The sequence below is a fragment of the Pipistrellus kuhlii genome, unplaced genomic scaffold (genome assembly GCF_014108245.1).
Source record: "Pipistrellus kuhlii isolate mPipKuh1 unplaced genomic scaffold, mPipKuh1.p scaffold_m20_p_8, whole genome shotgun sequence".
Lineage (NCBI taxonomy): Eukaryota > Metazoa > Chordata > Mammalia > Chiroptera > Vespertilionidae > Pipistrellus > Pipistrellus kuhlii.
In genome coordinates, this window is record NW_023425584.1 from 3,506,602 (window position 1) to 3,524,338 (window position 17,737).

Below are 17,737 nucleotides of genomic sequence, written 5' to 3' on the forward strand. Positions count from 1 at the left end.
CCTTCCTTCTAGCCCAGGCGTTTCTGACCCCAGTTCCCAGTCGCCCTTGGAGCCTCCCTTCTCAGCAAGCTCCCGTCCGCCCAGGCCTTGCCCGCAGAAGCTTGGGTCCTGGGAATTGGATGCTTTTCCCCTGACAAACCTCCCATCCCCAGGACAGTTAGCGGGGGAACCGTTCTGCCAGCCAGAACCCCTTGAAACTGCACACACCTCTGCTTAGAGTCCTGGGGTGCGGGCCAGGCCAGAGCCTGCACCAGATCTCCTGGTCCCCAGATCCCGAGGCGGCCTGCCTGCCGGGCATCTGGCACTCCTGACTTAGAGGTAGATTTGTCCTGTGGGAGATCCCCCCTTTTCTGACCCCGGCTACAAATTAACACCCCTGACGCCCCACGCTTCCCCCACTGGCCCGGCCAGACGGGTGCCGGGTGCCCCACTGGGATCTGGCCCAGCAACTCAGAAAAACCTCCCCCAGCGGTGCCGCCCGCCAGCCTGAGAGTCACGCCAGGGCTGGAGCCTGCGGCCTTGGGGCTGGCAGAGGCCTGGGCCCTCGCTGCTCTGAAGGGTGGGAGTGGGAGAGAGGGAGGCAGTAGTGATGAAGCTAGAGCCCCTAGGACACCCCTCTCCCCTGGGAGCTGTGTGCCCGCTGGGATTCCGGTTTGTCTCATTGAGGGGTGGGGGTCATCTCTCTGGGAGGAGACTGGCAGTGACGGCGCCCCTGCAGCTGTGAGGGTACAGCTTCCACACCACAACCCCCCTCTGGCCTTGTGCTTGGCCCACCCCGACCCCCCTGGGAAGAGGGGGACTGCGGGGCTGTGGCTGGTCCTGTAAACCGCGCCAAACAGAACCCCCAAATTGTCCGGAACCTCCCGGTCCTGCCATCACCCCAGGGGAACACTCCCCTGTGGTCTTATTCAGACTCTCCCCAGGTCTGTCCTTCAGCAATGAGGCCCTTAGGGCTCCTGGAAACGGCCCTCCCTCGGCCCCTCCCACCCAGGCCTTCACTCTCCCTGCTATTTGGTGCGGGGGAACATTTCCTCACGTCCCCGCCCTGGGATTCGGAGGAGAATGGAGTTCTTCCCTGCCAGTGGGTCTGGTGGGGTTTTAGGCGAACACTGGGAGCAAAGGGAGAGCCTTCCCAGGGTGTGAGGCCCCTTTAAAAGCTGAGCGGGATTGGTTTTTTTTTTTTTAGCCCAATGACTATATTAGGTGACACGAAACTGCTCATCGCTCCTGTCAACACGGCCCCTGGCCCAATGGCGCGCTGAGCCCCCTCCCCGGCCTGGTCCCGCCTCCCGGCCCCAGGGCCCCGCACTACCTGCCGCCGCCACAACCCACAGCCGAGCAGAGGGCGGGCAGCGGCGGCGGCAGCGGGCACCATGCGGGGAGGCCGCCAGGGGCCGCGGGCAGCAGCGCGCACGGCCGCCCCGCCGGCCTGGTGAGGCGCGCGGTGCCACCATGTTCCCCAGCCCCGGGCTCGCCCCCACGCCCTTCTCCGTCAAAGACATCCTGAACCTGGAGCAGCAGCAGCGCAGCCTGGAGGCCACGCTGGCGCCCGCCTCCTGCATGCTGGCCGCCTTCAAGCCCGAGGCCTACGCGGGGCCCGAGGCGGCGGCGCCCGGCCTCCCCGAGCTGCGCGCCGAGCTGGGCCCCGCGCCCGCGCCCGCGCCCGCCAAGTGCGGACCGGCCTTCCCCGCCGCCGCCGCCTTCTACCCGCGCGCCTACGGCGACCCCGACGCCGCCAAGGACCCCCGCGCCGACAGGAAAGGTGAGAGGAGGCTCAGACCCTGCTCCTTCCCGGCGCTTTTGTCCCAAACCCGCTGCCCTGAGCCCCGGCCGGGGCTCCGAGTGTGAGCAGCAGCGGGTGGCGCGGCCCTGGCACCCGGTCCATCGGGTCCAGAGGAAATGCTGGGTTGCGGGGTGTTTTTCTGTTTGTTTTATTTTTCGGCCTAACAAAGCCCAGGCGGCAGCAGCAGCCCTGCTCCTGGGTTCGTCCTGAAGTGGACGATCCGTTTGTGTAGGACAGAGAGATTCTCTGTATCAGGGTTGTTTTTAAAACCTCTTTGGAGTATAGGGTTTGTGTGTGTGTGTGGGGGGGGGGGATTGTTTGTGTGTGTGGTGTTTTTTGGTTTTGTTTTTGTGTTTTTGTTTTGTTTTTTGAGGATCAGATGAAAACCGATAAACAGATTGAAATGCCGCGCACCAGACGGCTTTGCGCACCATCGGAGGAGGGTCGGGCCACAACCCGCGCTCCTGGGCCTCTCCCTCTTTGTTCCAGGAAAGGGGAATCTTGGGAACCCGGCCTGGGTTTGAAAGCGGGGACACTGCGGGCTCCCGGCCCTGACTTACTGGCTGGATTTTCCAGCACCATTTCCTCTTGTGCCCGGCTGGCTTCGCCCCGGAAAAGTTAGAAAACCCCGCGCCAGGAGAGGTGCGGGGGGCGGCGGAGTCACTGGGCAGCGGCCGTCCCCGCGCAGGGAGCCCGCCGGGCGGCTGGGAGACGGGCCGCGCAGGGAGGGCGCGGAGGGCGCTGGGCACCCTGGCTTGGCGCGGGGCCCCAAACCCGGGAGACGGGCGCCGGCGGGCGGGCTGCGGGAGCCCAGGAGGATCGCTCTGAGCCCGGAGGTCTGTCCAGAGGGAGGGAGCCGGGAGGATCGCTCTGAGCCCGGAGGTCTGTCCAGAGGGAGGGGAGCCGGGCCGCGGACGCTGGGGGGCGGCGGGCTGAAGTGCTCGCTACCGATTCCAACCCAACTGGAGCGGGTTCCCAGGCCGCCTGCCTGGCTGCGCGGGCCTCTGTGCTCCCGATTGGCCCCCTCGGCCTCTGTGTCCCTGGTTCTGTGACTGGGAGACACTGTGGCCGCCCTGGGAGAGGCCTGTCTCTCTATGGAGCCAAACTGGCCCTGACTCCCTGGGGCCGCGTCCGGCTCTGCATTCTGTGCGGCCAGAACCTCAGGTCACTCCGGTTCCCGCTCCACATGGGGCTCCCCGGGGCCAGACCACAGGTCACTGTCCGGCTCTGCATTCTGTGCGGCGGACCTCAGGTCACTGTCCGGCTCCTGCTCCACATGGGATCCCAGGGGCCAGACCTCAGGTCACTGTCCGGCGGCTCCCGCTCCACATGGGGCTCCCGGTGCAGGGGCCGCTCCGTTCCCTTCCTCCTCGGGGCCTGGAGCCGTGCCGGGCGCCCGGCGGGCGCGGGCCCTCGGTGCGCGGGCAGAGGGGCCGCAGCGCGCCGGGCTCCGGGGCGGGATGGACGGCGCGGCCCCCTCCCCGGGGGAAGGCGGGCTCCCGGCCGGGCCGGCCGCTCTGACCGCCCCCCCTGTCCCCGCAGAGCCCTGCCTGCAGCCGGCGGCGGCGGAGGCGGCGGACGCGGAGCGGCCCCGGGCGCGGCGGCGGCGGAAGCCCCGCGTGCTCTTCTCGCAGGCGCAGGTGTACGAGCTGGAGCGGCGCTTCAAGCAGCAGCGCTACCTGTCGGCGCCCGAGCGCGACCAGCTGGCCGGCGCGCTGAAGCTCACGTCCACGCAGGTGAAGATCTGGTTCCAGAACCGGCGCTACAAGTGCAAGCGGCAGCGGCAGGACCAGACGCTGGAGCTGGTGGGGCTGCCGCCGCCGCCGCCGCCCGCGCGCCGCATCGCCGTGCCCGTGCTGGTGCGCGACGGCAAGCCCTGCCTGGCGGACTCGGCGCCCTACGGCCCGGCCTACGGCGTGGGCCTCAACGCCTACGGCTACGGCGCCTACCCCGCCTGCCCCGGCTACGGCGGCGCGGCCTGCGGGCCCGGCTACGGCTGCGCGGCCGCCTACCCCGCCGCGCCCCCCGCGCCCGCCGCCGCCGGCAGCGGCTTCGTGAACTTGGGCGGCGCCGGGGACTTGAACGCGGTGCAGAGCCCCGGGGTGCCGCAGGGCAACGCGGGCGTGTCCGCGCTGCACGGCATCCGCGCCTGGTAGGGACGGACCCACCGGCCGGGGCGCCCGCCGGCTCCCTCCCTCCCTCCCTCCGGCGAAGGCGCGGCCCGGGGAGCGGAGGGGGCTCCCGGCGCGCCTGCCCGCCGCCCGGACTCCGCAGCCTCCCGCAGGGACCGCGGGCTCCCCCGCCGCGAGCCTCGGTCCCCACGCGGGGAGCGCCTGCGGCCGAATGGACACGACAGGCGGCGAATGGCCCTCAGCCCGACGCCCTCGCCCGGCCCCCGAGCGCCCTCCGAGCGCGCACGGCGTCCGGGAGGGCGAACACCGAGCCTGGGCCCGGCGCCCGGGCGCGTGCTGCCTGGCCGCCGCCCCCCTCTCTCCCTCCTCCCTCCATCCCTCCCGTATTTATGTTTTTACCTGTGGCTGTGAGTCCCCAGAACCTCCCCATTAAAGAGAGTGCGCTGACGCTGCGTGTGCTTCTTTCCGCCGGCGCCTGGGGGACGGAGCGAGGAGGCAGGCCCTCCAGCCACCCAGACCGGAGGGTCCTGGTTTAAAGGTGTAGGGGACCGAGGCTGGAAGCGGTCTAGTGACTTTTCGGTTCTGGGTCTCACTTCAGAGGCCAAGAGAATCTGCCCAGAGCTCCCAGCCATGCCCCCTGCAGCCCTACTGTGTGCTGGGCGCTGCTCCAGGCGCTGGGCAGTGCTTGGAGAGCCAATGGACGCAGGCCCGAGGCGGCTGGAGGGCACATACCCGTCCTGCCTTAGAAAAGGCCTCGGCCCATTTACAAACGGAAAAGCCGAGAACCGAAGCCCTTTCCCGCATGCATGGCTGCAGCCCCAGTGGCTGCTCGGCGGGGCGCGGGCCGGCGAGGGCCCCCAGGAGATGTCCGCACCAGCTGGTGTCCCGCAGCGCCTCACCAGGAGAATTCAGTCAGAAGCTCCTTCCCACCACCGCTGTCCCCGCTCCCCGGGGCAGGCAGGACACTCGCTGTACGTGCTGTCGCTGTGCAGGGCTCACAGGGAAACCGAGGCTGGGGAAATCCAGCCGAAACCCCTGGCTGAGGATTGCCCGCGGGGCGCAGCGTTTCCTCTGAAAGTGCGGGTGGCAGAGTATGTCTCTCTGAGCCAGGCCCCTTAGCTTGGCCCTCAGCTCCTCCGTCTGCCGCCCCAGCTGGGAGGACAGCGGTTTTTGAAAGAATGGGAGGGAGCCGAGCTCTGTATTTCCTCGGAATACGGGTTTTCTGTGATTTTTCTGAAATCGCTGGGCTGGCGGGGCACGGGGCATGGGGCGGCGAGAGCTCTGGTGGAAGTCTGAACGTGGCTGGTGGAGTTCGGGGACCCCGTGAGGCTGGAGGTGCCCCCTGGCCGGGTGGCCCAGGAGCCTCCTGCTGCGGTAGGGACAGGACCGGGATGGGAGCACAGTCCATGCCTGCCATGTCCTCTCCTCGGAGACGGACGGCCTGAAGATCGCCCAGCCGCTGGCGGAGGGGCCGTGCGGGCACTGCATGCTCCGGTGTGGGTGGGAGGGTGCGCTGTGGGAAGGAGGGGAAAGGGCTGCACTGCTCTGGATTCCGGGCCGATGTGAATGCCCTTGGTTGTAAGGTCCGGACCGGGCGGGAGGGGCAGGGAGGGGGCTGTGTTAGGCTCAGCCCGGCATTCGGCATTCACTGCCTGGGCTCAGCGCGCTCTGCCCGTCGCCCCATGCGGCCTGGTCACTCCTCCGGGAAGAGCACCCTCCTCTGGGAAGAGCACCCTCAGCAGGAAGAGCACCCTCGCTCCGCAGGACCAGCTCCCCCACCGCACCGGGAGTTCTGCCTGGGACCCGCCCCGGCTCTCGATCAGACCCAGTGTTTGCCGTGTCGCCCTGGGTTTTCGCCTTCACTTGTCCACGGTGAAATTCGAGGCGATATTTCTTTCCCTCAGCCTTACAAGGGAGGGGGTTTCTAAGGTGCCCTCCTCTGTGCCATCCTGCGGGACCGCCAGGGACACCGAGGTCTCTCGCCAATGGGCAACAATGCTGGCAGGGCTGACAGCTTTACACTCTCTGGTCTAATCCCTCCTCGCTTGCAAGCCAGGAAACTGAGGACCGGAGGTTAACCAACGGTCAAGGTCATGCATGTTCTCCGCTGAGCTGGGAAGCGCATCCGCCTCCCCCGAAGGGCAGGGGCGGGCGGGCTGTCGGAGAAACTGCGTTGGTCTCTCCGGGAAAGAGGCCGAGGGGCCGCGCCTGGGCCGCCCGCCGCCCGGTGGACCGGCCCTCTCCCTCGGCTGAGGCTCTCGGCTGCACCGCCCGGCTCACTCCCGAGAACCGGAGAGCTCGGAGCTCCGGGAAGCTGGGGCTCTCGCTCCGCCCCTCCCGGAGCCAGGGGCTTTGGGCGCAGGGTCAGAAGGCCCCTAAATTAACAACCCCGTGTCCACATAGCAGTCCGATCCCAAATTCAATCAGTAGTATATTCGTTTGGTTTTTCAATTATGAGAAAATTCACCCAGGGCAGAGAGGTGAGAAACAAACGAGAATTGTGGGTGCTTCCAGGTGGCGAAGAGCTAGGAAATTGGGGTGAGGCAGGAGCGGGGGGGGGGGGGTAGAGGGGGGAAGAGGGGTTTGGGGGGGCACAGAGGGGACTAGTTATATTTAATGATTTTTTTTTAATTCTCACCCAAGAATGTGTTTATTGATTTGAGGAAGAGAGAAACATCGATGGACTGATTCTGGTATTGCCCCCTCCAGGGAACAAACCCACATTCTAGGTATGTGCCCTGACCGGAAATCGAACCCATTTGGTGTCCAGGGGCAATGGTCCAACCTACTGGGCTACCGCTGGGTCTATAATGTTCTTTAAAAAATCAAACAAGCACACGCCACAGTGACATTGAAAGAGAGAAGCTGGCTCAGCTGGGAGGAGCCCTGCAGGAGGACTGGGGAGAGCTGGGCTGGCCAGGGCGGGATGGTGGGGTGTCCAGCGCCACAGCTGGTCCGAGGACCTCCCTCCAGATGGGCTCCTGGGAAAGGGCTGGTGCTCGGATCCCATTTACTTCTCGCCCTGGAGCTTACAGCACTGTCCTGAGCTCTTTACAGGGTGAGCCTCTCTAAGCCTCTCACCCCTTTGGGGGACAGATAAATCGCTCACAGGCCCCTGGGCTGCTGGCTGCCCTCTCCGGTCCAGCGGGGCCTGAGCCCGAAGACTTACCCAGGAGCAGCCGCTGAGCTCCGGGAGGGCAGGGCTGCCGTCAGCTCCGAGATCTGCTCCTTCTTTTAAATGCAGGTATGGAAATACACAACATGGACACCTATACAGAATAAAAAGATGGAAGCTATTCTGACTTGGCAAAACCTGTTTACTGGCCGGGAAAGATGCAAGGGAGTGAGAGGACTTCCGGTCCTGGTGCCGGGAGCACCACGCGGCCTAGCCCGCTTCCCGGGACACCCCACCGTCCCGCCCTGGCCAGCCCAGAGCTTCCTGAAGAGCCAGGTGGGACATGAGTGGACCTGACACGCTGGCCACCGCACTGCCCGCTGCTCCGACAGCCAGCCGGCTGCGTGGGGACATCACTGTCTTCACGCTCAGCCGGGCCAGGCCCGGGGAGAAGGTCTAACCTGCAAACCTCCTCATGCCCCAGGAGGAAGCCAACGCAGCTCCCGGCGCGGCCTGCCTGGCGAACGTGACTCCAGGTGGTTCCACCAGAGTCCTGGCTCCTGAGCTGTTCTCAGCGGTTCGCAAACTTGCCCGACACCAACTGCTGGAGGCTGGACAGGCCCGAACCCTGCCCGCGGCTCCTTGAACTGGGCTCCCCAGGGCAGGGCTGCGGGGCTGCGGGGCTGCGTGGGTGACAGGTGCCTCTCGTCACGGCGATGGAGGAGGCAGCTCAGCCCGGCCTCCTCGGCAGGGGGAGCGGGTCGGGTTTCCCGCTCCGGGCGGCTGCCTGTTTGCTGAGACCCAGTGGCTGCCTGAGAGCAGCACTCGGACCCCTCAGCGGAGAGGCCTGGAGCCCGTGGGCGGAGGGGAGGGCCGGGGGGTGCCACTCTCCAGGCTCCCGTCTCCATCAGCTCCGCAGGCAGGGAGCGTGGGCCGCAGTGCCTGGGACAGCTCTGAGCGGACTAAACATTGACCGCTGTGCTTCACACTCGTCCTCCGTGTCTTACACTTGGCCGCGACACCACACACGGCGACGCCCACGGAAACCCACCCCCAGGCCCTCCCCGGGACCCCGATTCCGTTTGAAGCCCGGCCGATCGGCGTGGGGTGGCGCTGCATCCTGTCTGGGGCTGAGCCCGGTGAATATGGGGGGGTGACTCCTGCTTTCGGGGACCCAGTTCCAAGAGAGCAGTTAAAAAAGGAGCAAGAACACACAGCACTGCCGAAACCAGTGTGGCTCAGTGGATAGAGCGTCGGCCTGCGGACTGAAAGGTCCCATGTTCGATTCCAGACAAGGGCATGTACCTTGGTTGCAGGCACAACCCCAGTGGGGGGTGGTGCAGGAGGCAGCTGATCAAGGTTTCTCTCTCATCGATGTTTCTGACTCTCTGTCTCTCTCTCTTCCTCTCTGTAAAAAAATCAATAAAATATATTTAAAAAAAAAAAAAGAATACACAGCACTGTGCCTCTTCATCTCAGTATCATTATCCAAACCCCTGGCCTCGGTTTTATGGAGAAGCGGAGCCCTCAGGAAATAAGCCATGGCTAAGGAACTGAGCGCTTTCATCAGGAGGCCTCCTCCAAACAGCCACTCGGCGCCGAGACCCCCGAGTCCAGGAGCCTGCACAGGTGACCCCAGGAGAGGGCAGCCCCTGTCAGGCCCCGGGCCAGGCCGCCTGTCAGCACAGGGCAGCCCACAGGCCATGTACCCGTGAAGGAAGCAGTCACTGCCACAGAAGGCGTGGGGTTTTAAGTGGGTTTGAAAGGGCTTGGGCAGACATTTCTCCAGAGAAGACACACAAGCAGGCAGTAAGCACGTGAATATGCTCAACATCGCTAATCACGGGGGAAATTCGAATCCAAACCGCAATGAAGAAACACACAGACTGCCACTGGGCGGCCACTGTTCAAAACAAAGCACACAGGAAATGGCCCTGGCCGGTGTGGCTCAGTGGATAGAGCGTCGGCCTGCAGACTGAAAGGTCCCAGGTTTGATTCTGATCAAGGGCATGTACCCTGGTTGCGGGTACATCCCCAGTAGGGGGTGTGCAGGAGGCAGCTGGTCGATGTTCCTCTCTCATCAATGTTTCTAGCTCTCTGTCCCTCTCCCTTCCTCTCTGTAAAAAATCAATAAAATATATTTAAGAAAAAAAAAACAAAACAGGAATGACACTCCTGTGATGGGGCAGAGTGTGGACCTCTATGTGTTGCTGGCGGCAGTGCACACGGCTCAGCTGCCCTGGGAGCGGTATGGTGGTTCCTCGGAAAATGAAATAGGAATGGATCATAGGATTCAGCAATTCTGCTTCTGGGTCTGCACCCAACAGCTGTAACAACAGGGCTCACACCGGCAGCCACCTGGTATTCATAGCAGCATTCACAGCTAGAAGCCCCCGTGGCCACTGACAGATGGAGGAGTAAACAAGATGTGGCACATACACACACTGCAGGACGGCCCTCACACACACACTGCAGGACGGCCCTCACACACACTGCAGGACGGCCCTCAGCCCCATACACACACTACAGAACGGCCCTCACACACACACTGCAGGACGGCCCTCACACACACACTGCAGGACGGCCCTCACACACACACTGCAGAACGGCCCTCATACACACACTACAGAACGGCCCTCACACACACACTGCAGGACGGCCCTCACACACACACTGCAGAACGGCCCTCAGCCCCATACACACACTGCAGAACGGCACTCACACACACACTGCAGGACGGCCCTCACACACACACTGCAGAACGGCCCTCACACACACACTGCAGGACGGCCCTCACACACACACTACAGAACGGCCCTCAGCCCCATACACACACTACAGAACGGCCCTCACACACACACTGCAGGACGGCACTCACACACACACTGCAGAACGGCCCTCAGCCCCATACACACACTGCAGAACGGCCCTCATACACACACTACAGAACGGCACTCACACACACACTGCAGGACGGCCCTCAGCCCCATACACACACTGCAGAACGGCCCTCACACACACACTGCAGAACGGCCCTCACACACACACTACAGAACGGCCCTCACACACACACTGCAGGACGGCCCTCAGCCCCATACACACACTGCAGAACGGCCCTCATACACACACTACAGAACGGCACTCACACACACACTGCAGGACGGCCCTCACACACACACTGCAGGACGGCCCTCACACACACTACAGAACGGCCCTCACACACACACTGCAGGACGGCCCTCACACACACTACAGAACGGCCCTCACACACACACTGCAGGACGGCCCTCACACACACACTGCAGGACGGCCCTCATACACACACTACAGAACGGCCCTCACACACACACTGCAGAACGGCCCTCACACACACACTGCAGGACGGCCCTCACACACACTACAGAACGGCCCTCACACACACTGCAGGACGGCCCTCACACACACACTGCAGGACGGCCCTCAGCCCCATACACACACTGCAGGACGGCCCTCACACACACACTGCAGGACGGCCCTCACACACACTGCAGGACGGCCCTCAGCCCCATACACACACTACAGAACGGCCCTCACACACACACTGCAGGACGGCCCTCACACACACACTGCAGGACGGCCCTCACACACACACTGCAGAACGGCCCTCATACACACACTACAGAACGGCCCTCACACACACACTGCAGGACGGCCCTCACACACACACTGCAGAACGGCCCTCAGCCCCATACACACACTGCAGAACGGCACTCACACACACACTGCAGGACGGCCCTCACACACACACTGCAGAACGGCCCTCACACACACACTGCAGGACGGCCCTCACACACACACTGCAGAACGGCCCTCACACACACACTACAGAACGGCCCTCAGCCCCATACACACACTACAGAACGGCCCTCACACACACACTGCAGGACGGCACTCACACACACACTGCAGAACGGCCCTCAGCCCCATACACACACTGCAGAACGGCCCTCATACACACACTACAGAACGGCACTCACACACACACTGCAGGACGGCCCTCAGCCCCATACACACACTGCAGAACGGCCCTCACACACACACTGCAGAACGGCCCTCATACACACACTACAGAACGGCCCTCACACACACACTGCAGGACGGCCCTCAGCCCCATACACACACTGCAGAACGGCCCTCATACACACACTACAGAACGGCACTCACACACACACTGCAGGACGGCCCTCACACACACACTGCAGGACGGCCCTCACACACACTACAGAACGGCCCTCACACACACACTGCAGGACGGCCCTCACACACACTACAGAACGGCCCTCACACACACACTGCAGGACGGCCCTCACACACACACTGCAGGACGGCCCTCATACACACACTACAGAACGGCCCTCACACACACACTGCAGAACGGCCCTCACACACACACTGCAGGACGGCCCTCACACACACACTGCAGAACGGCCCTCACACACACTGCAGGACGGCCCTCACACACACACTGCAGGACGGCCCTCAGCCCCATACACACACTGCAGGACGGCCCTCACACACACACTGCAGGACGGCCCTCACACACACACTGCAGGACGGCCCTCACACACACACTGCAGGACGGCCCTCACACACACACTGCAGGACGGCCCTCACACACACACTGCAGGACGGCCCTCACACACACTGCAGGACGGCCCTCACACACACACTGCAGGACGGCCCTCACACACACACTGCAGGACGGCCCTCACACACACACTGCAGGACGGCCCTCAGCCCCATACACACACTACAGAACGGCCCTCACACACACACTGCAGGACGGCCCTCACACACACTGCAGGACGGCCCTCACACACACACTGCAGGACGGCCCTCACACACACACTACAGAACGGCCCTCACACACACACTGCAGAACGGCCCTCACACACACACTGCAGAACGGCCCTCAGCCCCATACACACACTGCAGAACGGCCCTCACACACACACTACAGAACGGCCCTCACACACACACTGCAGAACGGCCCTCACACACACTGCAGGACGGCCCTCACACACACTGCAGGACGGCCCTCACACACACACTGCAGGACGGCCCTCACACACACACTACAGAACGGCCCTCACACACACACTGCAGGACGGCCCTCACACACACACTGCAGAACGGCCCTCACACACACACTGCAGGACGGCCCTCAGCCCCATACACACACTGCAGAACGGCCCTCACACACACACTGCGGGACGGCACTCACACACACTGCAGGACGGCACTCACACACACACTGCGGGACGGCCCTCACACACACTGCAGGACGGCCCTCACACACACTGCGGGACGGCACTCAGCCCCAAAGGGAGGAAGTTGGAGGCGCGCTGCTGTGCGGATGAGCCGTGACCACCTTAGGTTGGGTGAGATAAGCCAGACACAGACACTGGATGATCCCGCTCCCACGAGGTCCTGGGGAGGCAGTTCCCGGAGACAGAACGCAGAGCGGCGGTTAGTTACGAGGGGCTGGAGGGAGGGGGGGGGCGGGGCGGGGGGCACAGTGTTTAATGGGGGCAGAGCTTTAGTTGGGAGAGGAGAGAAACGCCCTGGAGACGATGGTCGGGATGGCTGTGCACTAATGTGAATGTGCTTATTGCCCCTGACTGCGCACTGAAGCACGGCTTTCATGGTACGTACTGTGTTAGGTACATGTTACCGCAGTTTTAAAGAACGAAGTCCCAGACTTAGAAAGGAAAAGAGACAGACCTTCTGGAAGCCGAGGAAGCATCACCCAGGGTGACGGGGGGTGAGGACGAGGTGCCAGGGACCCGCTCACTGACGAGAGGAAATGGAGGCTGAGAACAAGAGGAGGGTCCCGAAGAGAAAGACAGGACCTCGTGGGGTTAAGGGTGATCTTGGGGGAGGAGGGAGGAGGGAGGAGGGAGAAATGGAAGGTGTCTGTAATACTGCCAACAATAAAAAATACATTTTAAACAAAAGGGTGTCTTGGGCAAGCTGTCAGAGGAGCCAGGGCTCTGGTGGAGCCACCCGGATTCCAGCCCGCCCCGGCCCACACGAGGCTGCTGAGGGAGGCAATGGCCCTGGGTTAGAATTACAGCCCCGACCATTCCACTCCTGGTCCCCAGGACACGTGACTGCTGCTTTGTATGGCAAAAGCGAGCCTCGCACAACGCGCCCACGTCTGCAGGCGGGTGGTTAGGGGGAGGTAGCCCTGGGCTGTCGGGGGTGGGGCCACAGGAGCCAGGGTGCTCGGAGGCAGCCCCCCTGGAACCAGAAACGGGGGTCACACGGCCTCCTGGAGCCCCCGAAGGACTCAGCCCGCTGGCCTGTGACCGAGGACCCCGGCCTCCAGAACCAGAAGATCCAATATGCACTGTTTTCCGCCACTCAGTGTGAGGGGCCAGGAAACGAGCACATTTCCCTGGAGCCTGTTCTCCACCAAAACCCGGAAACCAGACACTGTCCCCTCCCTGCAAAGGCCCCGGGGTCCCCACTGAGCTCCCCGCCAGGATGACAGGCCCTGCCCGCCGGTCCTGGGGCCCGGCCTGTCTCCTCCTCTTCCCTCCTCCAACTGCAGCCTCCGTTTCAGGGCCGCCTCACCCCGGGAACCGGGGCCTCGCCTGGCCCTGTGCACGGCGGCACCACAGGGAGCCCCACAAGAGCCCGGAGGACGATGCGGCGGAGTCTTTGTGTCAGAGGTGAGGCCAGTCTCCGCCAGCCAGCAGGACCCGGGGGAGCGAGGCAGACCAGGCCTGGGCTCAGCCTGGCGGGGGGTCCAGAGCCTTTCCTGTCCCTCACTTCCTGCGGCTCCACTGCCCCGCACACGGCAGGTGCCCAGTGAACACGCGGGAAAGGAGTGGAACAGCGAGTACGCAGCTAAAGGCCGCCCCTCCTGGTGAAAACCAAAAGGTGACAACACAAAACCCTTTGGCGCCTGCTCCCCGTCCCCGTCCCCATCCGGTGCGAAGCTCCTTAGGACAGAAACCAGGCGCCCCTTCTCCCCCCGCCTCCCCTCTAATCCCCCCCTCCCATTTGCAGCCAGGAGAGAGCCCCCTGCCCCGCTGAGAGGGAGGGCTCCACGCCTGAGCGTCCCTTAGGACATGACCTTGGTCCTGCGGGATCCTCTTCAAAGTGGGAGCAGCTAACGGTGCCCGGCTCCCAGCAGCCAGGTGGCGGGCTGTGGGGCGAGGGCGGCTCTCCCAGCTGTCTGAGCCGGGAGCTGAAACCCAGCGGCTGGGATTCCTCCCCTCCTCTTCCTCTTTCATCCGCGGCCTCCGGGGCCTGTGGTCCGGAGTCAGGTGCGGGGTGAGCGGCAGGGGCCGCAGCGGGAGGCCCCGGAGCCGGAGCCGGCCCAGACACCTGCTCCTTTCATGTGCCTGAGCCTCCGCCGGCCTCTGGTCCGGGCACCGGGGCGCCAGGTGTCTGACGCCAGCTCTGCGGCCTGCGCCTCCTGCACGGATGGGGTGCGGGCGGCCGGAGGGGGGCAGGCATCGGCGCAGACAGTGGGGAAACACGCCGAGGAGTGGGAAGGGGACGTTCTGTTAGATGGAGAGAAGGTCCTTGGGTGGTTGGGAGGCAGCCTGGTGGGCGAGGGAGAGGGGCAGAGATGCTTGTCCGGACCCCCAGGGGCGGACGTGGGCCAGAGGGCCTGCCTGTCGTGGACAGCGGCCCTCTCAGGGGCCATGTGTGCGGTTATCTCTCTTCTTTCTGAATTTGTACCGTGGTCAGACATTTCCTTGGAAAACGGAAAAAGAGCACATTTTATGTTGAGAAACCAAAAAATATCTGGCTGTCCCTGCAAGGACCCCGGATCAGCCCCAGCAAGTGCTCAGCACAGCATTTGGCAAATGTCCTTCCCCTGAGGCCCAATCAGCCCTCGAGCAGGCGGCCTCAGCCCCGCCCCCGCCCCCAAGGGCGATGTGCAGATGGGGTGCCCCCCTACCCTGTCCCTAATGCCACCCTCCACCCTCCCGGGCACAGAGCCTGCCCGTGGGAGAAGCGACCTCGTCCTCCAGCCGGGCATGCCGGCCTGACTGGAAGGCCCTGGGGCAGGAGGCTGTGGGTCAGACCAGGCCCTGAAGAGGCAGGAGACCTGGGAGGGCCCGGGTGGTACCCCAGCTCTGCATCGTGCCCCTTGGGCAGCCTCTGGGAACCTGGATTTCCTGGCTGTGAAAGGGGCTGATACAGCCCCACGCATGTTGTGGGAGGGTAAATCGTGGCGATGCAGGTTCCTACACACCAGCTCTCTTCCCCAGCTGCCCGGAGACGGGCCTACAGCAGAGGCAGAGGTCCCAGAGCCGAGACTCCTCTCGGATAGCCCCAGGCCGTGCAATGGGGGGTGGGGGGGAGTGAAACACTGCTCCCAGCTGCGTGACCTTGGCCCCCACGCCTCTCCCCGCGGGCCGCGTTCCTGTGCGTCACCAGCTCCTGACGTCCTCGCGGCCGCCAGTGACACTCACACAGACACACCCACTCCACGGAGCCGTCAGAGTTCACAAGTCACCGAGTGGGGCTTCTGACTGTGCTGAGCAGAGAGAGATACCACCGCGTTCGCTGCCTGGCCACTGGCCACGCGGGTCCCTGCGGCTGCTCTGGCACAGGCTCTGCTGACACTGGGCCTGGTGACCTTGGCTGTGTCCCGAGGCCAGAGAGGCTGGGGGGCGGGCTGACCAGCCCTCTCCGTCCTGCTTGGCCGCCCCGGTGGGAAGAGGGGGCCGGCCGTTGCCTGTGGTTCTATATTTACCCCCTCGGCCTGCACGGCCCGGGTGTGCGCTGATCCCTGCCCAGCGCCTCCCCGGCCGCTATCGCCGACACAGACGCCTTATCTCCTGAGCAGCTCAGGCGGCAACTCTGCTTTCAGGTTGAAACCCCCACCGATCACAGTCCCCATGTGCGATAGCCTGTGGCTGCACCCCCATCCCTCCTCCCTGACCCCAGCCCGCTCCCGGGCTGGTCCCTGCCCTCCATCGCGTTCACGGGGAGCTTCCGGAGACAGGCTTCCCTCCACGTCACCAGGCAGGCGAGCACACGCTCAGTCCTGTTCGAGCCGTGCTGGCGGCTGGGAGAGGCGTTTACCTCATACACGGGGGCCTGCCCCCTGGAGCTCACAGTGAATAAGACGTTGGCAGGTGGGAATGAGCGCGGCCATAGGAGGAGACAGGCAGAAAGACAATAAGAGGGAGGAGCAGCGCCCGGCTGGCGTGGCTCAGTGGTTGAGCATTGACCTATGAACCCGGAGGTCATGGTTCGATTCCCGGTGAGGGCACAGGCCCCGGTTGCAGGTTCGATCCCCAGTGTGGGGTGTGCAGGAGGCAGCAATCAGTGATCCTCTCTCATCGTTGATGTTTCTCTCTCCCTCTCCCTTCCTCTCTGAAATCAATAAAATCTAATAAATAAATATGTAAAACATACACTGAGTAATCTTAAAGCTGGGGGTGGGGGGCACCTCTAGTTGGGGCGGCCAGCTCCCGGCGTAGCTGATGGACTGGGCCCTCTGGGTGGATGAGGGGGTGCTCGGCCGGTAACCTGGTGAGCCCCCCGTGGTCCTCACCCTCATCTTGTACAAAGCTCTGGGGCCTCCTGGGAGCAGATCCTGCCTCGGGGGTGAACTTACGTCACTCAGGTCGCCCTGGATTTTGTGAGTTGCGCCGTGTCCCCATAAAGAATGGGAAGGCCTGGTCCCAGGACCTCAGAACGTGACCTTGTCTGGAATCAGGGTCGTTGCCGACATAGCTAGCTGAGGTGAGCCCTCATCCCCTCTGCCGGGCATCCTGAGAACACTCAGAGCCACTCCGCCCTGACTGCGGAGGGGCCATCAGGGCAGGCAGCACCGGAGTTCCTCTCCCTCTCCCGGAGGCTCCGGGCGGGTGCCCCAGGGCAATGCAGAAACCGCCAGCACCGGGCTCTGGCCTGCGGTGCTGCCGCTGCCTGCTTCCCCAGCCCTGCCCGCTGGGCTGCACAGGCACCCCGCTGGGGCTGCACAGCGCGGGTGGTGGGGCGGCCCTGAGACAGAATCGGCCCAAACCCATCCCTGCTCCCCACGCAGCTGAGCCCCTGCTGCTCCCTGAGGCGCTTTGAAGCCAGAGGTGGGTGGGCCCTGAGCACGGGGGCCGCACCTGGGGGCGCTGTGGCCGTGAGGGAGGACCCTGAGCGCTGCCAGGAGGGCGGGGAGAGGCGGGAGAGGGCACTCCTGCGTCACTGCCCTCTGGACCCAGCGGGATGGATGACCCTGGGACCCAAGGGGTGGGGGCGCGGGCGGAAACAGAGCTGCTTCTCATTTCAGTGACGAGCGGCAGCCAGACCTTTTCCTGGAGGACAGTGAGGAAAGAGGAAAAGGACCCTTGCTCTCTGAGGCCGGGCTCTCTCCCTCTTCCCTCCCTCCTTCCCTTCCTTCATTCAGTCAGGCATCATTCACTTGTTCCTTCTCTGCTGACTCAGCACTGGAGGTTCCAGGTGACCAGGACCCCGCCCCAGCCCCTAACCTCCACACCCCCGCCCCCAGATCATCAGAGAAGCCTGGGCTCCCACGCGGGCCTGGCTGGGGCTGTCTGCAGGCGACACGGCTGTCTCTGAGGGGGACACATGAGCACACAGCACAAGTGACTGTGAAGATGGAGACTCAAGCCTGCCGCTGGGCGCTGGGCCTGCGGGGCACGTCCCCGCCCCTGCCCTCCCTGCAGCTTCTGAGCG

At 64.1% G+C, this 17,737-nt stretch overlaps 1 protein-coding gene across 1 annotated transcript; it reads left to right on the forward strand.

Annotated features, from left to right (window-relative positions):
- Positions 1-1,298: 1,298 nt before the first annotated feature.
- NKX2-5 (NK2 homeobox 5) lies at positions 1,299-3,972 on the forward strand. Its single transcript, XM_036424754.2, has 2 exons — positions 1,299-1,762; positions 3,326-3,972. The coding sequence occupies exons 1-2, from the start codon at positions 1,453-1,455 to the stop codon at positions 3,937-3,939; spliced, it is 924 nt and encodes a 307-aa protein (XP_036280647.1). The 5' UTR covers positions 1,299-1,452; the 3' UTR covers positions 3,940-3,972.
- The last annotated feature ends 13,765 nt before the right edge of the window (positions 3,973-17,737 follow it).